Source organism: Hylobates moloch, unplaced genomic scaffold (assembly GCF_009828535.3).
Source record: "Hylobates moloch isolate HMO894 unplaced genomic scaffold, HMol_V3 SCAFFOLD_15, whole genome shotgun sequence".
In the NCBI taxonomy this organism is placed as follows: domain Eukaryota; kingdom Metazoa; phylum Chordata; class Mammalia; order Primates; family Hylobatidae; genus Hylobates; species Hylobates moloch.
In genome coordinates, this window is record NW_026652290.1 from 33,763,048 (window position 1) to 33,790,190 (window position 27,143).

Below are 27,143 nucleotides of genomic sequence, written 5' to 3' on the forward strand. Positions count from 1 at the left end.
AGACTACATTTTTAAAATTAATTTTTAAAACCCAGATTTCTAGCGTTGGAAGTTTTCCCCCTGCTGTAGTCCACAACACAAATTCAGCCACAGAAGGCACAAGAGGGCTGCTGCTCAGGACACAAGAGGGTTGTCTTTCTATTAGGAGTGTGACTGTGTAAGAGCATTCACCTTTCATACTGCACATGTTTAGACTACAAACTTGGTCCAGACAATGACTGCTAGTGACAAAATTAACCCATGGGCATCATGAACTTAGTAAAAAAAAAAGATTAGTCTCATTGGCTATCTTTGTTAAGGCGACATTAATTTAGCACAATCTACATTCTTGATGCTCTGCACGCATTATCTCATGCAAACACATCTGGTTTTAATTACCTTTGGCTGTGCTTGGGAAGAGAAAATAGGATGCAATTTTTAAGTTACACAGATTTGGGATATGATTATAAAGAGTTAAGGAATCCAGTGGCTTATCCATAAAAGAGTAAAGATGTGGATACATTTTGATAAATAAAATAAGCTGCATAATTAAATCCACAGATACCACCCATGACTCCATGTCCCCTGCCATCACCAGGCTGTGGCCCCTTGTCTTCACGTCTCTTATTACCACATGTCAAGAGATACCTATTGGCTATTTGTTTACAGTGCCCTCTGAATGTCAGTCGCTGAAAGGCCTGGATCACTTCTGGTTTTGTGACCAATGTACATTCCAGTGCCTAACACAGTGTTTGCAACAGGGTGGGCAGTCAATACGTATGTGTGGACTGAATTATTAACATCACTCGTTCTGGGCCAGACTTCGAGAGCAGCACTCACACAGGGCCATGGTGACAGCTCCACAGCCCCAGCACCTGGGCCACCATTCACTCTGTGTGTTCCCTACAGCTGCAGTCTGCAGGCAGGGTGTGCAGACCCAGAGGAAGAGTGACCCACTTCCTCGCTGCAGATGAAGGGGAAGACTAGAATGAACCACCAGCAGCAGACTGCCCAGGGGCTGCCCTGACCCCTGTCTAAAAAACCCAGCTCAATACAATACATGAAGTCCAGAACATTACTCAAAATTTGCTTGCCACTTTGCCAGCAAATGCAGCACCAAGCTAATTTTTAAAACAGCCTTGAAGTCCCAGCAACAACAGCAACTGTCCATTCTTTTACACCTAAACTCCCAAGCCTTTGTTTTTCCCACATGCAAAACTGAAGCCCCACTACTTTCTCCCTACATATTTTTTAGAAATTTCTATCTGAGAGGCCAGGCGAAGTGGCTCACACCTGTAATCCCAGCACTTTGGGAGGCCAAGGTGGGTGGATCACGAGGTCAGGAGTTCGAGACCAGCCTGGCCAGTATGGTGAAACCCCGTCTCTACTAAAAATATAAAAAAATTAGCCAGGCATTAGCCAGGCAAGGTGGCGCTCGCCTGTAGTCCCAGCCACTTTGGGAGTCTGAGGCAGAAGAACAGCTTGAACCTGGGAGGCAGAGGTAGCAGTGAGTCGAGATCGTGCCACTGCACTCCAGCTAGGGTAACAGAGTGAGACTCTGTCTCAAAAAAAAAAAAAAGAAAAGCAATTTTGATCTGAGAAATAAACGTACGTGTCTGCCACTGCATTTATGGGCAAAGGCACTCTACACAGGCAACACCTCCAGAAGACGGCCTGGCCTGAGATTTTTTTTTTTTTTTTTTTTGAGACGGCGTCTCGCTCTTTCACCCAGGCTGGGATTGCAGTGGCGCGACCTCGGCTCACTGCAGGCTCCGCCCCCCGGGGTTCACGCCATTCTCCTGCTTCAAGGCCTCCCGCGTAGCTGGGACTACAGGCGCCTGCCACCTCGCCCGGCTAATTTTTTGTAGTTTTAGTAGAGACAGGGTTTCACCATGTTAGCCAGGATGGTCTCGATCTCCTGACCTCGTGATCCGCCCACCTCGGCCTCCCAAAGTGCTGGGATTACAGGCATGAGCCACCGCACCCGGCCTGGCCTGAGATTTAACTGGCCCAGCCCCAGGAGTACTTTCCTCAACCCACATGAGTGAGCACTCCAAGTGCTTGGTAATCATCTGAAGAATTCCTTGGCCCTTCAAATCAAACAGCAACAGTGGCAGGCAAAGCTTGGAGGATTAACTGATTAGTCTTTGAACGCAAATACAACGGCTGATCAGGGCAGGTGGTGTCTAACGAGATTAGTTAACCTGCAACCATTTACTGAAATGTGCCTAAGCCTCCCTCATCTTTCTTCTTTCTCTCCAGTATCTCTGGGTTCATCCTAGAGCAACAAATGGAATGCAGTCACCCATGAATGTGTCTTAGATCCTAAATGATAAATCGAAATAATTCTCACCTAAGGTGGTGTGCTTTGATGGCCAACAAAAAATCAAAAGAAGCTTCAGAAAACATGCTGGGCACTCCTGACCTCCATCGTTCTAGCCGCAGCAGCAAGTTCTCTTGTCTCCTAAGCATGTGGTACATCCAGAGCATCTGCTCAAGAACCAGCAACCGGCAGACACCTTTTGTGAAAAGTGCTCCCCGCAACACCAAGCTGCTCTCAGAAAGCCTCCAGCTGTGGGATGGACCCGCCTCACCATCTTCACTCCCCACCATGAAGTCAGAAAGATTCAGAAAGCAGAAGTGCAAAGTCTTCATTTGGCAAATCTAGACTATGGAAGAAGAAACGAAAAGAGGTGAGAACCCACTGCCAACTCACTAAGCCCCAAATCACACCAATGCCACTTTCCTCATTAGAAATTCCTGCCAGGTAAACAGAGAATAAAAAGATATAGACACATGTTTTCCTCTGCAGCATATCTGGTCACCTAACTAAACGGAAAAAAAATTACATTTCATTATAAATAGAGACCAATGCCATCGCTGTCCCTGGAGCTCCCAGTGCCCACTGTAGTGTCTGCTACACAGCAGGTACTTAAATATGTGTGCAGTGAAGCCAGAGAGAGAAAAGCATCAGCGTCCCATTCCTTGAACCAGGGTAAAGACGGCTCCCTGCGAACTCCCCGATTCTCCGGTGAGGTCTTGCTCTCAGTGAGCCCGGCTGCAGCACATTTAGAGGTGCCCCGGTGCAAGCATGCTTCTAAATTCTCTCATGCCTCCTCCTGACCCGAATTCCTGTGGTCAATCCTAATTCATTTAAACTCACATAAATTCATGTGGGCCTTACGCACATATTCCATTAAGTGGAAATGCAAATATCATCATATCTTCATGTTTGTATCAGTTAACAATGTAAACACGGTGCTACCCAAGAGAGCAGCGACTCTTCTCAGGCCTCCTTCAGGTCTCCCAAAGGAGAGCTGCAGCTCTAAATGCCCTCCAAGGATGTGCAGAGCCATCAAGGGCCAGGGGAGCCTAAAGAAGGCAGAATCCAAATCGTGCTGCAACTTTATACACTTATTCATTCCAACTTCACTCAGTGGGAAAAGGGAGGCTCACATTACGGGGTGCCTGCATGATCTGTAAACCATTCATTGTTGCCAATACCTTCAGCTCGACACCCTGTTCTTTTAAAGTTAATTAAAATTCCAATAGGATACCCATCAAGCATGCATTTCACATTCATCAAATCTGAAGATCTCCCAAGCAAGGCAAATCTGATCAAAATTGACCTTGGCCTCTTCAAGTGGTGCTATCAAGAGCATTTCCCCCAGCAAATGCTTGCTGATGTGTGTGTGTGTGTGTTTTTTAAATGCACCTCATAAAAGATCATGTTAACTGCAAAAGATAGAGATTAAACACAGATTGAACGGAAATGCACACTAGAAACAACTGCAAAACTGAGCCCCGAATTTGTCATGCTCCAGCAAGCAGGCAGGCTCTCAAAAGCCAGGAGGAAGAAACAATTGGATAGAATTCTGCTCAGCTCCATCACAGCAAGCAGCCTGATTCTAGGCAGCTGTAGACAAGCTATTGTGTCCTACGGATGACAGAGGTGGGCTCATTTTCAGGATAGCCTGCCAACAGGCTGGATCAGCAACTGAGCAGGCTTATTCTCCCCTGCTGTTTTTTTAAAGCAGATTATGGCTTAGACATTTTTTCCCTTTTAATGAAGTTTGTAAGAATCAGGAACACTGCCTCTGATAATAAAGATAAACTTGGAGCAAATTTAAAAAGGAAACCAACAGACGCAAGCAACTACTCAGCATAGATGGCCAGTAATGCTTGACAATCCAGTTTCCACAACATGGACTGACTGAATCTAGAGGCAAGGCATGATATCAGACTCACGACACACACACATACACCCCCCACCCATGCACATCCACATCCACACAGGTACATGCACACACCCTTAACTTAGAATACTAAATACCACAAATCCACTAGCAGCAAAGCAGGCACTCTGAGGTGTGCCTCACGCATGATAAGAGACTTGAAGATTTTCGTATTAGGAATAGGCACTGAAACGACAGCCAATCATGTGTGCCAGGCACTGCACGTACCTTATCCTATTTATCCAAAGAAGCAGATAGCATCCCTAATTCACTGATAAGAAGTCTCAGGAAAGCTAGCCCATTTGCCCCGGGGCACATGGTGAGGAAGTGTGGAAGCCAGGATTAAAACCACCTTCAATGGGATTCCCACCATCCCTTCCCCTCCCTTCCACATATCCTGGGGGAGGTGGCAGGCCACCGGCTCAGGAGAAAAGGCAGTCCTATGTGCGGGCTTCAGACACCAGCATGGGAGGCAACACTGTCCCCAGGGGTGTGACAGGAAACATGGGGTTGGGGCTGGGTCACTGTTTGCTCACCGACTTGGAGACCAAGTACAAGGGGAAGAAACCCTACTGTCTCCACTACTGGGTGTTGTCATGGGACTGTGACATCTGAAGCCATGGCCTCTATTTGAGACCTACCGGGTAGGGATGAGAATGAAGCCAACACAGGAGCAGAGCAGAAGGGCAGACCAAGTATGGATCAGTGAGGAGAGGGCAGAGCTGCTGGGTTAGCCAGCTCGGCCACTCAGACTAATGTCCTGTTCATGTCACTTACATACTAATAGAGCCGCCTGGCACCTGAGGCCAAAGCCACAACAGATTTGATGCTGTTTCCTGTGGGCCACACTGCTCTGTGCACTCTGTGGGTTTACAAGACAGCAGCCTTGCATAGAAGAGCATCTGCAGCCGTGAGGCACAGTGAATGGAAGGGGTGGCCGCTGCTTATGTTTAGAATCTTGCTACCAACGAGCTGAGCCTGTGGTAGAGTAAGAGCACTCTTCTAACCAAGGCCAAAGTTCATCTTCCAAGAAACACCCTTATTAACTGCGTGCCGCTCAGCAAGGAAATTCTGGAGCCTTAATTTCCCTACCTATGTAACTAGCAACCTCACCAAGTTGCAGTAAGGACCAGATGAGCCACACTTAAACACCACCCAACCCTTAGCCCACAGCAGGGGCTTCATTCACACCTGGTCCCACTGGGTGCTCAATAAATAATAATTTAGATTATTCATTCGCTAGCTACAAACTGCTGTTTCCACACTCAGGGGCCTTCTGAACAGGATTTCACTGTAACTCAGCTGTCATATCAACCACTTGTCTGCTCTCTTGTGAGCTGTCTGGTTTTTGGTGAGGCCCCCAAGTGCTAGCCTTTTCCTCTGGAGTCCTTATTACGTCCAAGACCGAACCACGACAACACCCCAACCATCCAGCTAAACTGGCCAGAAGTGCGGAGGAACAGAATCCTAACTCAATCACTTCCTAGCTCTCTGACTTGCCCAAATATCAATCTCTCTGGGCCTCAAAATAATAATTATACCAGCCACTTGGCAGGATTATTGTGAACTTTCCATAAGGTGATATATGTCAAAGTGCCCAGCATACAGCAGGCACTCAGTAAATATTCAACAGAAAATCTCGGGTATATAAGCAGTTCAACTGTCGAGAACCAAAGAACACGGTAACTAGCTTCCAGATACCATAGACACCCTCTATCCTGGCCTCCACTAGCTGACCAGCTGGACTAACCAACATTCCACGTCCTCTGTAACACAGCCAAAGTCACCCACACCCACCGGAGACTACAACCTGGCAAGGCTGGGCCAGCCACTCCTGCCTGGGGAAGCCTGTGCTTATCAGGGATCTGTTGTCCTTATTCCCAACTATGCTAATGCAAGTTATACTCATAATGCTAAATATGCACCATAATTCAATAGTCTGTAACAGGGGAAGAAGTTTGAGTGCAAAAAAAAAAAAAAAGCCCCTTGGGAAATCAAGATGACCATGTAGGAAAGACTCAAACACTGATAAAATGGTCAAACCAGGTATAACTGAGAACATCTAACATTAGTGTAGAGGTCCTATTTAAAATCTAAAAGATGCTCTATTCAGAATCCTTTGAAAATCTTAGTCTTCACTCTATTTGAAAGAAACAAACAGAAAATCATAAAAGGTGACTGTGTTCAGCTAAAAAGACAACCTGGAACTCAAAGAAAGGTCCTCAGCTCTGTACTCAAAAAATGGTGGAAGAATCATATATGTGTGTGCTTATAAAATAAAATATTTAACATATATAATTTTATGATTCTCCAACTTAATTTTCTCCATTAAGTCCCAGTCACATTGTCAAAGAGACACAGAAGAGATTTTCAAACGGATCCAACGTGAACATATACCATTGTACCTCAAGATACAAAATACAGATAAACTTATTAGGCTCTAATGCCTACTTTTATATCAAAGGCACTGCCTAAGCTTTCTAGAGTTCTTTAATTTGTGACAATGTCCTTCCTTGTAACCCTCACAGAATTCTGGAGTGACACCAGCCAGTGCCCACAGGTACCTTCTGAGAGCTGGGCAGACAGCTTGCATCCACTCACCACCTCTACTACTGTCAGCTCCATCCAGAAAGCCCAAGCCAGTCTTGTTTACCTATAATAGTGCCTAGCAGAGTCTACGTGAACTGCAGAAGATGCTCTGTATAGGCTCAAATATAAGTCAAGGATTTAAAAAATTTTCAAAAAAAAAATTGGAATTGTCTGATATTCAAGTCCTTATTAAATCACTTACATTAAAAAGCATGCTTTGAATTACTCAATGTGGAACCACAAAACTCTTTTAGCAAGACTCTCACTGCACTGAAACAATTTGATTGATGCTAGCTTGGGATGTTAAAGGGATTTTCTTGCAAAACAGTGAAAACAAAACAATAAACAAACAAGTTAGCCTGAGAAATTTAGCATACATTAGCAAGTGCAAGGGTTAGATAGTACCATTAAAACGGGACTGTTTAAAGGTCACTTCAAGAAGTAACACATATGAACACGCTTTAAGAAGCAACACACATATAGTATTTGCCAACAGGCAAATAAAAAGACCAACTCCTGATCTTAGGCCATGGGTACTCGTCACTGGGTATATGATTCCCAGGGGCAGCATCATTAACTGACTCCACAAAAGCGCTTTATCTCAAATGGCTCAGGTGAGAGCAGAGCTGAGAGGTTCTGCTAACCACGTCAGGGGACTCCAAGTACTCCGGTGATCACCAAAACCAATGAAAAAGACACAGGTAAAGAGTTCAGGAAAACACTGTTTTGTGCCCTGCCAGTGAAACCAAATAGAAATTAAAACTTTTTTTTAAATAATGCTGTTAAAATGTCTAACTGTAACAAAATTAATAAAGTAAACAAGCTATGCAAATACTTACTTATATACCTAAAAAGTATACATACCCTAATTGGCCCAAAAGAAGATGTGAGGAGCTTCTAATTGGGAAATGGCGGGACTGTAATATTTATGGTTACCTGCTGTCATGGCATATTAGTTAAATAAGTGCTCCTCTATTAAACAACATGCAACAACATCCAGCATTCAACTTTCCTGGCAGGAGTCAAGCAATTCCAATGGACAGTAAAGTACCAAAAGTAATTTTCAGCTGAAATCTTTGTCAACCAAATATACAGGGTTGCTCAATGCCTGATATGCTATTACAATCCTTCCCACTCCCAAAGCATGTGCTGGACCTAATGCTATTATCCCAGCATGGTAGCATAGTGCTAGTGTAGTGTGAATACACCATGCAGGACTCCTGCTTATTAGTTAAATAAGTGCTCGTCTATTAAACAATGTCCAGAAACATCCCGAAAACACAAAAAGTCATGAACATGACTATGCACCCATAAAGAAAGCTAACCAAGGGTCTCAAAATATGGTGAGTAAAACATCGATTTCCTGCTACTACTAAATGTCACTGCTAAAAAGTTCCAAGCTTCAGCCCCTTTGACAAGTTCTAAAAGGTACCACAAATGCCACAGAATTCCCAAAGTGGCATCAAAGCTTCAGCCTGTCACATTTCAGAGGTTACCTCCTAACCTCCTGGTCAAACAGAAAGTCCCCCAAGATAAACTGGGAGGACACCTGTAAACAGATGGTCATCAGAATGTCCCAGCGTTTTACTAAAAGCGGGGCTCCGAATATCATATAATTTATCAGAACAGAAGAAGGTAACCCGCTTATTCTTCAAATAAAGATATTTAATTATAAATACCTTAGATCGTCCGGGTGCGGTGGCTCACGCCTGCAATCCCAGCACTTTGGGAGGCCAAGGCGGGCGGATCACGAGGTCAGGAAATCGAGACCATCCTGGCTAACATGGTGAAACCCTGTCTATACTAAAAAATACAAAAAATTAGCCGGGCATGGTGGCGGGTGCCTGTAGTCGCAGCTACTCGGGAGGCTGAGGCAGAAGAATGGCGTGAACCTGGGAGGTGGAGGTTGCAGTGAGCTGAGACTGCGCCACTGCACTTCAGTCTGGGCGACAGAGCGAGACTTTGTCTCAAAAATAAATAAATAAATAAATAAATAAATAAATAAATAAATAAATAAATAAAATAAATAAGTACCTTAGATCAAAAACAGCAAGGCCAGGAAGGAAACGTTTGAGAATTTCTAACGCAAGCATTTAGCTGGATTTAATCACAATTAAAACCAAAGAAAAAAATTCCCCTTCAGCAGTGCCCCCCAAGTGACCCCCAGTGACTATCCTTGACTGTCCCCATTCTTCCTGATCCATAGAAAAAAAAGCCTATTGCAGCAAAGTATGGCATTTAACTCAAGCTCAATATCCAAGGGTTTAAGTTCCTAACCTTACCTTAGAGATTTGCAGTACTGCCTAATCCAGGTGCTAGAATGTTCCCAGCATTTCAGGATTACACATAGTGGAAGGACTAGGCATCACCAACTAACTCCTTAAACAGTCAAAAGTAGAGGAATAAAGTTTTGTTTCTAAAGCAAGTGATTATTCCAATAGACGATGTACTTTTTAACATTTAAGTGCTTTTCTCCATTTAAAGAAATTAACAAAACCCGGGTCCTTTTTTTTCTCACTTAAACCAGCATCCCATGCCCTCTCTCCTGGTAACAGTTCACAAGGTGGCAAGGGTGTGTAATAACAAGCTGTAAGAAGCTTTTAAAACCAAATCATTGAAGCCATCCAGAGAAGATCTTTCGTCTAAAACAGAAGCAGTGAAGGCCCTAAAATGTGGCTGTATCAAAAATAATAATAATAAAAATAAATGACCCCCGTGGGAATGCAACCCTGCCTGGGAGCCCAGGAGAAGACCTTGGCTTCTGGTTAGACACTGCCAAGTCCAAAAGGGCTAGGTCAAAAGGCTCCTGGGGCCTCCAGATTAACTCCTTCCAGACTCTTAGAAGCATTCTTCCAAACCCCAGTCCCACTCTGCCTTCTGCCCTCCCCTCCTTAGCCAGACCGCAAGCAGGAGGCCCGCGGGCTTCCCAGTGCAGCCATCAGAGCCCTGTCAGAAACGTTAAGCGCTAAGTTTTCTCCAGGCAGTCCCAGGGTGTGCAGAGGGAGTGTCTGGACACCCAGAGGAAGAAGGTTCCCGTTTCTAGGGAGATGCAAGGGCGATGCTAAGTTTAAGAGGCAGGGTAACAAGCCCGGCCAAGGAATTGGGGGTGAGCGACGGGACAGGAAGACGTGCCCACTCCACAGGAGGATTGGACACACGTGAACAAGCGGCGAGCTGCCCTGGGGCCGGATGCTGCCACCGAGCAAGCGAAGTTGAAGGAAGAGCAACAACGGAGTGGACCAACGCGGGACCACCCTTGGTCTCCTCCGCACCTCATCATTGCCCCCCACGCCCAAGCACCCACCCACACACTCCCACGTGCCGTGGCCACTTCCGCCGAGACAGATACCCACCTTTGCCACCGGCGCGCTCCTGCTGGTCGCCAGCTCCCGCAGACTGCCGGCGGTGCTGCCCGCAGCTGCGGAGAGGAAAACCGGGGAACCCGGGATGCTGCCTGCCGCGCCGCCCCCGCCGCCCGCGAGCGTGGGGGCCGCACTCTGGCCTGGGATAGGACGCGCGGGCGGGCTGCCGCCGGGGCTGGTGCCCGCGCGGGGCCGCTGACGGATGCCGTCCAGCAGGCGCACCAGCAAGATGTTGGCGGGCAACTCGTCCACGCCGCAGCCCACTAGGATGCGGCACTCGGGGCAGCGCAGCTCGTGGCGCGAGCACACGATGCTCTCCAGGCAGCGGCGGCAGAAAGTGTGTTGGCATGGCAGCACCTTGGCCGTGGTGTCCAGGCGCTCCAGACACACGGAGCACTCCAGCAGGTCCAGCAGCGACGACTCGTCCATGTCCTCGCCCGCACCCGCGGCGGTGGCCGCCGCCCGCCGCCGCCGTCGCTCGCCTGGCCTGTCCTCGTCGCCCTCGCTCTGTGCAGCAGCGGCGGCCGCCTTGGATGCGCACAGCCAGGACGCTCCGAGCAGCATGGGGGAGGCGCCCGCAGCGGTCTCGCGCGGCTGCCTAGGACCCGGGGCCGGCGTGGAGCCCGCCACCGGCAGCCAGCATCAGGACTGGAGAGCCGGGCTCCGCCGTGACTTTCTTCACCCTGGCTGGTGGCCCGATGCTAGGGCTGTGGCGGTGCGAAGTGGCTCACCAACCGGCCTGCGTGGCGGGGACCGGAGTTCCGCGCGCAGCGAGCTAACTCCCGGCCAGCCGAGCCCGCCCAGTCCTGAGCGCAGCGCCTGCGGCTGCAGGCTACACCTGTCCCGCCGCGCGTCCGCCCCGCGCGGCGGACCGGGGGTGCTGCCGGGCCCTAAGCTCAACGGGTTCTGTGCTGCAAGCGGCGGCTCGCGCCTGGGAGACCAGCGGCAGGAAGTGCGGGCAGCGGCCGGCCAGGTCCCCGGGGAGGCCGGGGCGCGGTGTGCACGCTCCCCCGCGCAGCTGGCGAGCCGCACGGCCCCCGCGGTACCTCCATGCGCCCCTGGCCTGCTCGCGAGTCGCTGTCCTCTAGAGGGTTCAGCAAGACCGTTCCTCTTCCTCGGCCGCGAGCACGTGCGCGGGGGTGCGCGCGGAGGTCACGGTCACTGCGGGGCGCAGGGAAGGAGGCGCCGCGCCTGCAGGACCTCCCTTCGCCTGGACGCAAGCCGGCGATTAGCCTGGTCCCCTAGGGCATCGCCAGGGCTCCGGGGAACCTCTCCTGCGCAGGCTTGGCCCTGCCTCCTCCAAGCGTCCGAGTCTTTTTCGGCTTTTCGTGAGCCTCAGAGAGGGACGTTTCCTGCCAACGCTGCTGCGAAGGAAAGTTTGGGTGGCGTTATCCCGACTGCCTTCCTCGCCAGCGCCGGCGAGCAGCGTGGGGACACAGCCGACGCCCGGGCATCCTCCTCGACGACTCCCCGGAGCGCTCCCAGTTCAGACTTCTTTCTGAGCGGCGCGCAGAAGTGACAGCCCCGGAGCTTCGTTCCGGTGTGGGTGTGGGGATGCCCCTCAAGGCAGGAGGGGAAGGCGCTCCAGTTGAAGGGGGTACCCCGGGCCCGCGCCGACTCCTCCCGGCGCAGCCTTGGCTCGCCGGAGTCGCAGGTCGGAGGCGGGCGCCGCTGCCCTCCGACCAGCACCCTGGCGCCAAGGGCCTGGCTCCGCGCCGCACCCTTGGCTGCGCTGTGCGAGGGGCTCTAGGGCCCGCTGCGGCGCAGTCTCGTGAACCCCGCTCCAATTTTTTCCTACGGAGGCGCAGAGAGTGAATTCGCGCTCTCCCTCCCGACGCCCCGGCTTCTGGGAGCGTCAGAGCAACGGAAGTACGTACAGGAGGACGGAGAGCAGCAGGGAAGTTTGGCGGTGGGCTGGGGTCGGCGGCGAAGATTCCCTGCCGTGCGCTGCCCCCTCGTGGCCGCTTTGCGTTCCCGTCGGGAAGGGCTGGGTTCCTGTCCAAGGGCCCAGCACAAACCAGGACTGGCTGGCGCTGCACAGCGAGTTAGTTCAGCCACGGCTAACATCAGAAGAGTCGTGGAGGGGCAGGGCGCGGTGGCTCACGCCTGTAATTCCAGCACTTTGGGAGGCCGAGGAGGGTGGATCACGAGGTCAGGAGATCGAGACCATCCTGGCTAACACGGTGAAACCCCGTGTCTACTGAAAACACACAAAAAAATTAGCTGGGCGTGGTGGCGGGTGCCTGTAGTCCCAGCTACTAGGGAGGCTGAGGCAGGAGAATGGCGTGAACCCGGGAGGCGGAGCTTGCAGTGAGCCGAGATTGCGCCACTGCACTCCGGCCTGGGCGACAGAGCGAGACTCCGTCTCAAAAAAAAAAAAAAAAAAAAAGGGAAGAGTCGTGGAGGGCCCGCTTATCGGCCAGTTTGTCCTTGTGGTTTGTGAAGTTGTATGATCTTTCTATTATTATTCAGGAAAAAAGTAGTATTTGTTGAGGCTAAATGGCCAAGAGCGTGCTATATATTATTTAATCCTCTAAACAGCTCTGCGAGATAATTATTTTATTTATTTATATTTACTTACATAGCTTTAGGATCTCGTTCTGTCAGGCAGGCTAGAGTGCAGGGTGCGATCATGGCTCACTGCAACCTCAAACGCTTGGGCTCAAGTCATCCTTTCACCTCAGCCTCCTGAATAGTTGAAACTACAGGCGCGCCACCACGCCTGGCTGAATTTTTAATTTAAATTTTTTGTAGCTATGGGGTCTCCTTATGTTGCCTAGGCTAGTCAAACTCCTGGGCTCAAGAGATCCTCCAACCTCATCCTCACAAAGTGCCAGGAGTACAGGCGCCAGCCACTGTGCCCAACCTGTGATAATTATTTTAAACTCATTTTACAAATGAGGAAAGTGATATTCATACTTGTAAAGCCATTGGGGCTGAATTTTCATTTTTGCATCCCCAGAACTAACACATAAAATTTACATGCCATTAGAATGTAAGCTCTCTGTAAGCTACAGATATTTTCCACTGTAATATCCTTAGTGCCTAGGGCAGTGCCTAGCATATAGTAGGTGCTCAATCAATATTTGTAGAATGAATGAAAGGATGCCTCTCTCTCTTTCTCTCTCTCTCTCCCTCTCTCTCATCACCTACTGGTGATTTGAAGGCACATCTTAGTATCTCAATTACACATATCCTGTGCTTATATCAGGATGCTAGTCCCTGGAAACTTTGCTTCTGATAGCAGCAGGTGGCTTTCCTAACCTGGATGTCTCTCAGCAGTGTGGATTTCCATCTGTATGATTTACATCAGCGCCAATAACAGGGTGAGATGGAAAGCATCCCAGAGCTGCCTGGCTTCCCTTGAGGGCCAAAGGAAGGGCACACACCTCGCAGTGCATGGAAACATATTCACATGAGCCACCTTTCACTCTTACCCTTGCTCAGGAACAAGGGGAATTTTTAAAGGACCCAGGATGCTTGATCCAAGAGCAGATGGTAGACACAGCATGCAAGGGGGAGCATAAAGAGGGGGCCCATCAGGCACTGGGAGGGCTTACAGAGAGCAAGGACTGCCTGTGATGACATGCCCTGGTGCTTTTGGTTGCAAGCAACAGAAACCAACTCTAGGTAGATTTTAAAGGGAGCAGAATATACACTAATAATAAGAGACATCTCATAGGATCCCAGGCTAAGAGCTGGGCCAGATTTGCACAGATAGAGCCCGCAGTGTGTGTTGCTGTCCCTGTCTCTAGTCGATGACTCAACCCTTCACTTTTTTGCACCAGCTGCCTCTGCTTCCCAACCCACATGACAGAAAACTTGGTCAAAGTTCCATGAGCCTTTCTTCCAACAACATCAGCCACTCCTGGAAGTCCCAAAACTCTATCACTAGCATGGACCAGTGGTCACTCTTCAGACCTGTGTGCCTTGGCCACAGGAGCAGGATCATCTGAAACCTGGAAGCACTCTCTGTAGTCACACAGGAGAAGTGAGAATTTCCAGAAGAATTGCTATGCTGGGCAGTCAGAACCACAGATGCCCGTGCCAGAAGCTCACCGCCACATCTCTGCCCTCAGTACATATTTATCTTGCACGACCCAAGACAGACAAGAGCAAGAGAGAGCCACTGAAGCCCACCTTTCCCAGCTTTCTTCTGCCTCCACTTTACCCCTTTTGCCCCTGCCATAACCAGCACCCACAGGACACACAGACTATGCACCCAGATGTCCACAGTGACTGGGCAGGGCATGAAATTAAAGAAGCAGGGTCAACCCCAGGCAATAGGGCCTGGTGGGGACTGCAGTGAGCTTTGTCTGCACCCTTCAGAGGAAGTAGCTGCTGCCCAGCTCCAGCCCTGGGGGAATGAAGACCAAATGTTGCTAGATCTTCATACCTTTCAAGAGAAGTTGGAAGTGCTGCTTTTTACCTGACATCTCCTAATGTTCAACAGTTGGCAACCGATTCAGTTCTCAAAAACCACCATATTAGCCAAACAAAATAAATGTGTGGTCAAATTGGCCCACAGACCGCCAGTTTGCAACTTCTGGTTGAAGTAGCCAAGTACACTATGCTACAGTGTGAGGGAATTTAAGGGTGTGAACTAAATAGTTGAAGTATTACTAATACAGTCTTATGTTACTCGGTTAAATTTGCACGTTCAATAAGCCAATTATATAAGTACATAATTGAGAAGACCTGGCTTTACAGCCATTCCTAAAAAGATCTGGGGATTTCAGTTGACCACAAGCATCGTATGAGCCAACATGAGTCATCTATGTAGTATGGCTGACTAGAGAAGTAATGAAATCTTCAGATGCCTTCATGAAAGTTAAGGTGGGGGGCGGTCAGGGTTTGGAAAAAAAAATCCCATTGTACCTCAAACTTGCGAGATTACTTCCAGTTCTGGGTACCAAAAATTAACAACAATGTGGTAAGGGATCCAGAGGCCTCATCCATGAGTTTCAGTTGAAGGAACACAGGGCGTCTGTCCAAAGGAGAAAAAGCTCAGAGGAAACAGGACTGGACAGCTGTATGTCAGGTTTTTGGCTGCCCAAAATTTGAACTTCTTTTTAGATTTCGAAGATGCTCCACGTGGTGATAGATAATTCTAACCCCCACCCAACTCTGCTAAGGTGTGGGAATGTGACGGGCTCCACCAGTCAAAAGCTGCCCCTCCCCCACCACACTCTGAGAGGTGGAGGGACGAGGGCAGAGGAAGCACTGAGAGTTCAGCCGCTGTGGGGCAGGTGGCCGGCAGCAGCAGTGCCTGCAGCCTGTAGCATCTCAGAGTAGGGGCACGCCTTGGCAACAGGCCAACTCCTGACATGACTGCCTGGTGAGCCTGGGCTGTAGCCTCCACTGCTTTCCTGGCCTTGCTGTTGATCCTATGGATTTCCCAATTTCATTTCCTTAGTTTCTTTTTCGTTAAATCAACCAGAGTCCATTTTTGTTGTTTTCAACTGGGAACCCAAATTGATACACATTATTTACGATCAACGAAGCCCCTCTATACGAGACAATCATCACTGCACTGAACAGCAGCTATAGTTGCAGAACCCGGGAGGATCTCCACCAGGCATTGCACGGTGTGGGGTTGAGGAAGGTTTAGTCAGGCAACCCTAAATGTGCTCATTTGGGGCAAGAAGAAATCTGATACAGGGAGACACAAGATTGGAAGTTACTGGTTAAAAACTAACACAGGATGACAACAAAGCAAATCCACTTAATGCCACTGAACTGTACACTTTAAAATGGGTAAAATGGTCACTTTTATGTTATGCATTTTCCCACAATTTTAAAAATAAAACTGCAGCCGGGCACGGTGGCTCATGCCTGTAATCCCAGCATTTTGGGAGGCTGAGGCGGGCGGATCACCTGAGGTCAGGAGTTCGAGACCAGCCTGGCCAACATAGTGAAACCCTGTCTTTACTAAAAATAAAAAAAATTAGCCCGGGCACGGTGGCTCACGCCTGTAATCCCAGAACTTTGGAAGGCCGAGGCGGGCAGATCACCTGAGGTCAGGAGTTCGAGACCAGCCTGACTAACATGGTGAAACCCTGTCTCTACTAAAATACAAAAATTTGCCGGACGTGGTGGTGGGCACCTGTAACCTCAGCTACTTGGGAGGCTGAGGCAGGAGAATCGCTTGAACCCAGGAGGTGGAGGTTGCAATGAGCCGAGATTGTGCCATTGCACTCCAGCCTGGACAACAAGAGCGAGACTCTGTCTCAAAAAAAAAAAAAATTAAATAGATGTGGTGGCATGTGCCTTTAATCACAGCTACTCGGGAGACTGAGCATGAGACTCGCTTGAACCTGGGAGGTGGAGGCTGCAGCATGTTGAGATTGCATCGCTGCACTGTAGCCTGAGCGACAGAGCTAGACTGTCTCAAAAATAAATAAATAAATAAATAAATAAATAAATAAATAAATAAATAAAACTGAAAAGAAAATAACATAGGAGTAGAGAGTCCAGTGCTAAGAACCTTGGTTTCAGTTATGTCCATGGGAGTTCATTCAACAACCTATAAATTGAGCACCAACTGTATACCAGCAAGGTCCTAGCCCTTCCCTTGAAGCACTGGCATTCTAGAAGGGCAGGATGGAACTGTCCAAAACAGGTGCAGCCATGGGGGAGAACTGGCAGCCAGCCACAGCACCATGCTGTCTGTCCTGGTGAACTCGTTCTTCCACCACCCAGGCCTATGAGGCAAGTATTAATGTGGTACCTCCATTTCACAGGTGAGGAAATTGAGGCAGAGAGGGAATATGTAACCAATGCAATGTCACATTGCTACTGAGTGGAATAGTCAAGACTTGCATCCAAAGTGGGGGACTTGAATCTATATTTTACATCCACCCAAACCCTGGAGCTCATGAATAAGACCAGAGCTAAAAATACAGACTTGAATTCATCCGCATATAGGCAGTAGGAAGACCCAGGGCAGCAAATGCTTTCATCCATGGAGGAGAGAGAAAGGCATGCTTGGGGCAAAGCTCCAGGGAGCACCGTGCTTCAGGGGAAGGGAGGGAGGGAGGGACGGAAGGATGGAAGGAAGGAAGGAAGGAAGGAAGGAAGGAAGGAAGGAAGGAAGGAAGGCAGGCAGGCAGGCTGAGTTGGGATGACACAAGGCTTGGGAAAGAGCAAAAGAGGGTGATGAGAGCTCAGGGCACCTGTCTAGTTAGCACCCAGAGGGAGATGGATATGAAGATGTCACTACCTCTGAGCCATGGCTGATACCTGCACTCTAAGGATGGCACACGCATTCGCCACTCCTCTCTGATGCCTCCTCCCCCCTGCAGTCTTCCATGATCTCCCAGCTGTGTGATGTCAGACACAACTGTGGGCTACATAGTCCACCAGGCGTGAGTTCAAGCCTATTTCTCCTGTTACTAGTTCACCATCACTGTGCAAGTTACCAAGGCTGCCTAAGACACAACTTGAGGTGAGAGGAATTAAACACCACGGTGTTACATTATCTTGTTTATTGTTTGGTTTGGGCTTTGGGTTTTGTGTGTGTGTGTGGGTGTGAAAGAAACAGGGTCTCCCTCTTTCACCCAGGTTGGAGTGCAGTGGCACAATCATGGTTCACTGTAGCCTGGAACTACTGGGCTCAAGGGATCCTCCCACCTCAGCCTACTGAGTAGCTGGGACCACAGGCACATGCCACCATGTCTGGCTAATTTTTTTAATTTTTGTGGAGACTAGGCCTTGCTATGTTGCCCAGGCTGGTTTCAAACTCCTGGGTTCAAGTGGTCCTCCCACCTTGGCCTCCCAGAGTGCTAGGATTATAGGCATGAGCCACCACAGCTGGCCTAAATTACTGTGTTGATGGGGGCTTTAGTAAGACCAAACCCATACAGTGGAGGCTGTCAAGCCACACTTGAATCCTCTTATCCCTGCTACCCAACACCTCTGGGCTTGTGCCCACATGCACAGGCTCCAAACACCAGGGGCAGTCTTCGGCAATGGCAGATGACAGCTCTCCTGCCCCTCGGGAGGGATAGCTTTACACTGTACCCCAGCAGGGTTAAGCTTCACCCAAGCTAACTTGCCCACAGTGAAGCTGTTGATTGGCTGGCGCTTCCTTTCTCTTTCCAATCCCTGTTGATGTTTCCTAGGGTCCCCTCCCAAATAAACTACTTGCCCGCAAATCCTTCTCTTAAGATCTGCTTCTGGGAAACCACAGCAGTGTGGAAAATACTGAGCAAACAATGAGCACTCACTACCTGTAAATTTCTTTCAACAAAAGCGTGTTCCCTCCTGAATCCCTTCTGAAACCACATCTGTTCTTCTCATCCTGACTTGAACCCTTGCTCCCATGTAGCACAGTTGCCTTGTCTCGCTTTCTTGAACCTGAGCTCCTTGAGTAGCAGATTCAAGCTTGTATCCTCCCCACTAGCAAGCACAGTACTTTACACCAGCAGGTACTCAGTAGACACCTGCCGAATACACACATGAAAAAAGATAGCCTCCTCAGCCACTGATTAGATGCCAGAGGTAGCAGGAGGAGAAGTTTTATTTTAGCCACATAAGTTAGAGGTGCTGGCAGGCAGGGAGGTACAGATGTCTGGCAGTTAGAGATGTGATTCAAACAGAGCTCCAGAGGGAGGTTAGGGCTGGGGGTGTGAATCTGGGGTGATATCCTGGTGTGAATCCTGGAGGTGATAGATGAAGCCTCCAGGGAGAAGAGTAACCCCTGGTTTTTACTCTGGAAACTGCAGGAAAGTCTTTCCCACTTGCTAAGCAGAGGACAGAGGATCAGGAGGAACGTGCGCAGGGGGTCTCATCAGTCACTGAGCTGCTCAGAACACTCTCCATCTGCAGGTTGCAAAATGCTTTACAGATGTGATTTAGTGCTCCACAAATGTTGCCATTCCCATGACAGAGTGGGTGACAGAGGAAAGTTCTTAAGTTTGAGAAATAGATGCTGTGCACTTATTTAACCTTTTAAAGCAGTTAATTGCAGGTATTTTTTCTAAGTAATTGCAGTGTAAATATCATCAGTGCAAGTGAAGAATTTTTTTATTCCTAGAAAGGAGTTAAAATTCAGACTTTGTTTTTTAATTTTCAGATACCCAGGTCCCCGGTTAGGTAGAACTTCACTTCTTTTTTTTTTTTTTTTTTTTTTTTTTGAGAGAGAGATGGAGTCTCACTATGTCAGCCAGGCTGGAGTGCAGTGGTGCGATCTCAGCTCACTGCAAGCTCCAGCTCCCGGGTGCACACCATTCTCCTGCCTCAGCCTCCGAGTAGCTGGGACTACAGGCGCCTGCCACCTTGCCCGGCTAATTTTTTTTGTATTTTTAGTAGAGACAGGGTTTCACCATGTTAGCTAGGATGGTCTGAATCTCCTGACCTCATGATCCGCCCACCTCGGCCTCCCAAAGTGCTAGGATTACAGGCGTGAGCCACTGTGCCCGGCCAGAACTTCACTTCTTAACCTGCAACAGCTGCACTGCATGAGTTGCCATCCTCTTTACTGTGTAGACAAAGCTGCCAGTTACCTGGAGCAGGGCTTCTCTGTACCAGGAAGAAGTACTTGAGTGTTCCCCTTGGCTTTCGACATGTGAGGGAAATAAGTATCCGCTGCCTGGGGTAAGTCAACAGGACCCCTCCTTCCCGTACCTCTTGGTATGCAAAGCTGAGCAGTGGTGAGTCAGTTTCCACAGCCTCCTCAACCCTTCATCTAGAGGCTGCTTTCTCTTTTTTTTTTTTTTTTTTTTTGAGACGGAGTTTCGCTCTTTTTGCCCAGGCTGGAGTGCAATGGCGCGATCTCGGCTCACTGCATGGAGGCCTTTTTGATGGACGTGAACTGGAAGGAAAGGCCACCAGAGCACAAGGTGCCCACTCATCCAAGAAGAAGTGCAGGTTGGTCTGATACCCTGGGGGTGGGGGGCGGTCATGGGAAGGCCAACCTGGCTGAGCACTTGGCTGAGGCTGGAAGTCCGTCTCTACCTTACATCCTTGGGGACCACAGCTAAGTATGCGAGGCTAATGTGGCATATTCACCTATGAGGAAGCCCTTGGGCTCCAGGTGGCCTGAGGGGAGGGGCTGACCCTTGGAAGAGTCCCTGGTCATCCACCAAAGCCCTGGTTGTTAAACAGAGTGAATCCAGGCCCCTGGCAGGGTGAGCCAGGCCAGCTGGGCCTATACTGGGAGGCCCTCCCCCTCCTCTTACAAATGAGTTGGGCAGGGTGACTCCACCCTACAGGTAGCCTGCAGTGAGCAGGGATGCCATGAGGAGCCCAGTGGGTGGTCACATCCTGAAGTTCCCACTCTGCATGGCCTTGGAGCCAGCCCCTTCAGGCTGCATAGTTCTTGGACAATTCAGAGGGAGGACCCAAGACAAATATCTGGACTTCTCTTAATCTGATCAGGTGAAGTCCTGAATGATTACTTGGAACATTAAGAACATTTTGAATATGAATTTGTTTAAATTCATGGGATACATCATTCAATTACATTTCTTTTGGTCCATAAAAATCTTCATAAACAATGGCAATTTTTTCAACTTAAAGCAATGTACATTTTACTCTGATGAGGTATCTCCTTGTTACCAACTGCAGTTTCCATAGCACTGTGATGAAAATATTTCAAAATCTTTTTCAGTATTAAAAATAATCCTGCAGTTGTCTGTGTTTTCTTTTGCAGTCTTCAAAAGAATTATAATAAATTTTCTTCTCCAATTTGGAGACATAATATACTTTATTTTAATTTGGCTTAAGATCTTAGAAAATACTTAAACTTGTATGCATGGTACAGTTATTAAGCTATAGCACTGCATTGATAACACATTTAATGCAATAAAGAAAATCCCTTATTTAAATTACAGTCATAAGCAGAATGAATGAAAATTGAATATAAAAAAAGCTTCCAGCATAATCACAGCATAATTGACATTGAATAATATTTAATATCTGAATTCTTGTCTTGGCAGAAGTATATCCTAAATCATCCAAGGGGAGATTGTCAATTATAAATAATACTCGTGTATTTTAGAAAAATGTGAAATCATTTATGAAAGATATAGAGCTAAAGTAGAATAACCAACCTTGGGGGAAGAGCAATGGGACTGTTTCATGGACAGGATAATGGCGGTCCCCTCCTTGTGAGAGAGATATGGATTGTGAATGTGCCAAGAGTTGTGTCCATTCTGCTCTGTAGTTAAATACATAGACCTTTCTAGAATAAAATGCATATTGAACATTGCACGTGCCTCAGTGGCCATTCTATCCAGGAACTCCACGCCTGAGAAAGTGTCTTAGCATTTCCCCAGAGCTCCTCCCAAGCTCTCAGATGTTTCTTGAAAAGCCAGGTCAGAGCCTCATTGCACCTAGGACAATGCCTTCCAAGAAAAGCCTGGTGGATGCTGCAAAGGCAAGTCAGTTATAGAATCGCAGAGTCAAATTTAAAACTTCCCTCATTCAACCATCCTGGTTTCACACCACTACCCCTGCAGCCAGGTGGTCACCACCTCTGCCTAGACATTGCCAGTGATGGAGAACTGCCAGCCTCACCCCCTCAAATGACAGTCTGGTTTATTATGGGATCCCACGACTTAGAAAGTCCTTCCACATACCAGGCCTGTGTCCATCTTTCAGAAACTTTTATCTATTTTCCCTTCTCTAAGCAACTGGGAATGAAATCTGGTCCCTTGTCCACATGGCTCTCCAAATATTTGAAATCATGACTTATTGAGGTATTGTGCGCCTCAGAGAGGGCACCAGTTGAGGTATTGCTCCTCACAAGAGGGCATTAGCTGCAGGGGTCTGCCCGCAGACCCTGACCCAAACAACAGATGAATGAAACATACACTGACACACAGATATTCTGTTTTGCCAGCCCAGCTGAGTGGCTGGCCGCAGTGACAAACCTCTCTTGGTGTGTAGGCAGTTGGACACTCAGCAGGACTGGCAAAACAGTGTATATGTGTGTCAGTGTATGTTTCATTCATCCATCGTTTGGGTCAGGGTCTGCAAGCTGACCCCCGCAGCTAATGCCCTCTTTTTGTTTGTTTGCTCTTTGCCAGAAAATCATCTGGTGGGCATGGGATAGCTGTGTTGTCGTGCCTGCTCTTACACACCCAGAACAGGAGCAGCATTTATATGGCTTTGTCACAGGATGTCAGAGTGAAATGTTGCAGTTGTCTTTTGTGGTGTAAAGAACTACCCCAAAAACATGGTAGTTGAAAATTATGGTGCTATTTATTTTGCTCATGCATCTGCCATTTGGGCAGGACTCAGTAGAAACAGCTTATCTCTCTTCCACTCAGCCCAAAGGCTGGATATGGGGGTCCGCAGAAGGCCTGTGTGCCTTGCAGTCAGTGCTGGTTGATCTTCGCCAGACGCCGTTATTTGGCCTTTCCATGTTAACTGAGCACCAGGGTGGCGCAACCCTGGAGAGTGAGCCAGGTCTCATTTTTACAATCTTGCCTCAGAGGGCAGCCAGTGGCACTTCCTCAGCATTCTGTTCCTCAAGGCAGTTACAAGAGCACACCCAGAGAAAGAATCAGAGAAATAGACTCCACTTTCTGATGAGTGTGGGCAAGGTTTTAGAAGAATACACAGGATCAAAAATATTACCGTAGCCTTGCTTTTTGAAAACTGACATCTCCGAAATGCAGTGAGTTTGCAACGCCATTGTAGAGATGGACTTCTGCTGAAATGCTGAAGGAGATGAGTGAGACTCAGAGTGAGTGTGGCAGGGTGTAGATGGAGTTCAGATTGAAGCCTGTGCATTTCATCCTTAGAGGCTATGATTCATTCCCTACAGTTTTACCCATAAGCTTGATCTAGTCACATCCTGATATTCAAATGCTCAGTGGTGCAATGGGTGTATAACACCATTCCCAGTCCTTTAGTATTCCCATAATAAAGCTATATTTCAACTATCCGTAAATACAAACCTTTGAAAATACAAGTTCTTTTTCTAAAAAATGGGATTTGGATTATTGTGTGTGGCAGAGTTGAGGCCAGTGCATGGTAGGTAGAGGGAAGGGGAATTTTGATTCATGATAAAGAATGCTGGTCCATTAATCCAGAAATAGAGTGGGCTACTTTGTAAAGCAGTAAGTTTTTCAGCATGAGATATTCCAGAACTAACTGGATGATCATCTGTGCACTAGCTAGGGTACTGCTAGTAACTGTAACACACCCAAGCCCAAAATGTCCATGCCTTAACACTATGAAAGTATGTTCCTGATAATGTCCAGCATGGTATAGTCAGTAGGTGTCTACCCTGCAAATAGTGATACAGAACTCACACCCCCGTTCTGCTGTTCTGTCACACTGTGGGGTCTTAGAGTCCTCTGCTTCTAGCCAGAGGACTGTGCACAGCAACAAGTCAGGCCTGAGTGACACATGTCACTTCCACTCCATCCACTAGTGTGAAGTAGCCACCTGATCTCACCTGCATCCAAGAAGGCATGGACAGCTGTCTCCCAGACAGCTCCACACCAGAGAAACAGAAACATGAACTTTTTTAGTGACTGGCCTGCGGCCTCTGTCCCAGACAGAGTGCAGATGAAACTCTTGCATTGGCCAGGAGATTGGGCCAATTATCTTTAAGGTTTCTACAACTCTAAGATTCTACACTTATAGCAATAGTATATTTAAATTTTAAACCTTGCCAAGACAGTGGGTGGGAAGGATGTCTCCCTCAGTTCCAGGTGTTATTTTTATGGGTGATGTTACTGATCTACCTTATGGCTTGAAAGGGAGCTCGCAAATATTCCAGCCCTTTCTAAATGCCATGCCTAAGTGATCGCAAGATTAAGGACACGGATATGTTGGAAATCTGCCAAGTTCCAATGATAGTAGATGCCATCTGCCTGGGTTAGTGGTTCAGAGATGATCAGGCCTCATTGTAATTTCCAGCCTCCTAACTCTGCTGCCCCCAGAGCAGTCTCACCCACTCACAGCACAAGCGCTGCTTGCCAGGAAGGCAAACAATGACTCCTATTTACTAAAGACCCCAGCAGGATAGACACCGGGGCATTATTGGGCAACTAGGATTTCATTTACAATTTACTACATGCCATTGCACAAAAATGCCTGTGTATGCTGGACTCCAGCCTCCCTGCTCTATGTTCCAGCATTTTGTCTCAAGCAAGACCTGGTGATTAAGTGAGCAAGTGAAGGGGTCTCAGATCTCCAGGATCTGAGAGGAGAGGTTCCGTGTGGCTCTACCAGAAGTTTTTGTCTCCTATTTTCAGGGTCTGTTCTAAACAACTTTCAGCACAGAACCAAGGGAAAGGAGGGCTGCGGGGGCGGGGGGCGCGTGCTCAATTTCCCATATTGGGGGTGGCAGAATTTAAAATCAAGCATTCTTTTTATAGAGGTAAGAACATAAGGGCCATAGAAAAGTGTGAGAATCATTCCAAGACTACTATCTTCATGAAAATAAAATTGATTCAAAGTCCTTTTAAATTCACCTAATTGCATCAGGATTAGTGTAGTTGAATCTCTAATCTATTGGTACAAGTTAAATATAATTTGCATCCACATTTATGAAGTCTTATTTTGCCTGTAAAGTATGATGGGATAATAAATATTCATATCACATAAATAGAAAACATATTTTTATTAATCAGCACTGTGTTGCATTTGAAGGAAGCAATTTAATTAAACTTGCAATACAATAAATAACTGGTCATTAAAAACCTATTAGTGTTCTTGGATTTCCTGTGTCTGCATGCCTTTAAGTAATCACTTGCCTATACTTACCTATGTTATCTATAATTAAATACAAAAGCCATTTTAAAATGCCATTAAGGTCCTGAATGAAATTCACAGCTAGAACTCCCACTGTGTCCGAGTCTCCCCAGGTCGGCTGTGCCCTGCATTCCATGTGTGCCTGGATCGCAAGTGACATAGGCCCGAATCATGTGCCCGGGGGCAAGAGTTTTGGAACAGTTCTCCCCACTTTTCACTGACAAAACAATGAACCTCCTCGGAAAGGTGCCCTGCTTTTCAAGAGCCCTCCATTGTGTTTATTGGTTCATTCATTCACTCACTGATTCATTCAGAAGACATACTGAACACAGCCAAGAACAGCGCTAAGGACACAGCTTCCACTGAGACAGAATCCCTCCTGCCTAGTGCAGAAAGCAGACAGTGCCCAGCACATAGCGTATGTATTAGGTAAATGGACCAAGTAATAGAGGGGGAATTGGAAAAGTGAAAGCCTACAGTAAGAATTAGGCAGCACTTATGCCCAGCAGCAGCCTGAATTGTCCAATCACATCCCCTCACAGAGGGACTGAACTTGCTGATGCCTGAGCCTCCCAGAGTTCCAAATCTGCCCCTCAGCACCCTCACAGACAAGGTTTTTCGGGCCAGTTCTTTGGGCTTTGTAAGCCAGACAGGGAGGTGGCAAAGACTGAGAGAGGAAATCCTAGGAGGGCGCCCCAGGGGCTTTGGGGGACCGGTGGGTGCAGCCGTCCAGCTTGCCTGGGCACTCTCGCCCTACGTGCTCTGTTCTGGTGACTTTGCATCCTTTCGATTTTGCTAAGTGGGAGCTTTATTTCCCAGAATTCTTTTTCCTGTATGTTTCCAGTAGGGTTGGCAGAAGAGAAACGTGAGCACACTTTGGAAGGCAGAAGTGTGTCAGCTGCAGGCCCCAGTCCATGTGTGTAACAGCCTTGTGAGGACTTGGTCATCAGCTTCACAACTGCAGAGGTTGGCTCTATAATAAATTCCTTCCTCTGTATCATTCATGGTGGGCTTGCTTCTCCAGTAGAGCCCTGAATGATATTATTATTACTAGTGCTTCCTCCTGGTTTAAATGATAAACTATGTGTTCACCTAAATATAAATTGATAAGAAAAGGAGAGTTTTAAAAACGGTTGCTGGCCAGGCGTGGTGGCTTACGCCTGTATTCCCAGCACTTTAGGAGGCTGAGGCAAGCAGATAACGAGGTCAAGAGATCAAGACCATCCTAGCCAACATGGTGAAACCCCGTCTCTACTAAAAATACAAAAATTAGGCCGGGTGTCCTGGCTCACGCCTGTAATCCCAGTACTTTGGGAGGCTGAGGCGGGCAGATCACGAGGTCAGGAGATCGAGACCATTCTGGCTAACATGGTGAAACCCCGTCTCTACTAAAAATACAAAAAATTAGCCGGGTGTGGTGGCAGGCACCTGTAGTCCCAGCTACTCGGGAGGCTGAGGCAGGAGAATGGTGTGAACCCGTGAGGCGGAGCTTGCAGTGAGTGGAGATCGTGCCACTGCACTCCAGCCTGGGCGACAGAGCAAGACTCCATCTCAAAAAAAAAAAAAAAAAAATACAAAAAAATTAGCTGGGCATGGTGGCGGGCGCCTATAATCCCAGCTACTTGGGAGGCTGAGGCAGGAGAATCACTTGAACTCAGGAGGTGGAGGTTGCAGTGAGCTGAGATTATGCCTCTGCACTCCAGCCTGGGCGACAGAGACTCCGTCTCAAAAAAAAAGTTGCTGCAGATTAAATATCCTGTTTACAGAGCTAAAAACACAATAATTTATGTTGAACTTTCTTTTCTGTTGCTGAGGCTGAGTTTCTTTGATCCAGTCTCCCTGACTGAGCCATTAGGACCATGGCTTCAAAACCAAACCCTATAAAGTAAGAACCATGGCCAGTAATATCTGAATGAAGGTAGAGAGGAAAGTAGACTTGATTCATCCCAGCTGAAGCTACCCATATGGCAGAGACATGTCATCACTTCCAGAGATGCTGGAAGTAACAAGACCAGAGACTGGGTACTGCTCCTGGTCCCGTTCGGAAGACCCCCAGGGGTTACTCGGCCAGCATACTGGCTGGCTCTACTTTGCTCTCTTTTCATCCCCTCTGTCAACTCTCCTCAGCTTCAGACTCTACATCTGGACCTGTACTTATCCCTGAGAGTGTGGGTCATCCTCTTCCCTGGATGGTCTGCAGCGTCCTTTTAAACTCCGAAAGTCTTTGGCAGCTGCAAAAAAAAAAAAAAAAAAGGCTGGGCGC

At 48.0% G+C, this 27,143-nt stretch overlaps 2 protein-coding genes across 2 annotated transcripts in view; one reads left to right on the forward strand and one right to left on the reverse strand.

The window, feature by feature from the left end:
* The window catches only part of SH3RF3 (SH3 domain containing ring finger 3), a 370,710-nt gene extending 359,729 nt beyond the window's left edge, over nt 1-10,981 (reverse strand). Inside the window, exon 1 of the mRNA XM_032179170.2 lies at nt 10,157-10,981. Coding sequence (XP_032035061.1) covers nt 10,157-10,729 — 573 coding nt within the window. The 5' untranslated portion in view covers nt 10,730-10,981. The remainder of the gene's footprint in view (nt 1-10,156) is intronic.
* Nucleotides 10,864-11,684, forward strand: LOC116484308 (uncharacterized). Its single transcript, XM_032179172.2, has 2 exons — nt 10,864-10,923; nt 10,956-11,684. Exons 1-2 carry the CDS (start codon nt 10,864-10,866, stop codon nt 11,682-11,684), a joined length of 789 nt encoding a protein of 262 aa, XP_032035063.1.
* Nucleotides 11,685-27,143: the final 15,459 nt, after the last annotated feature.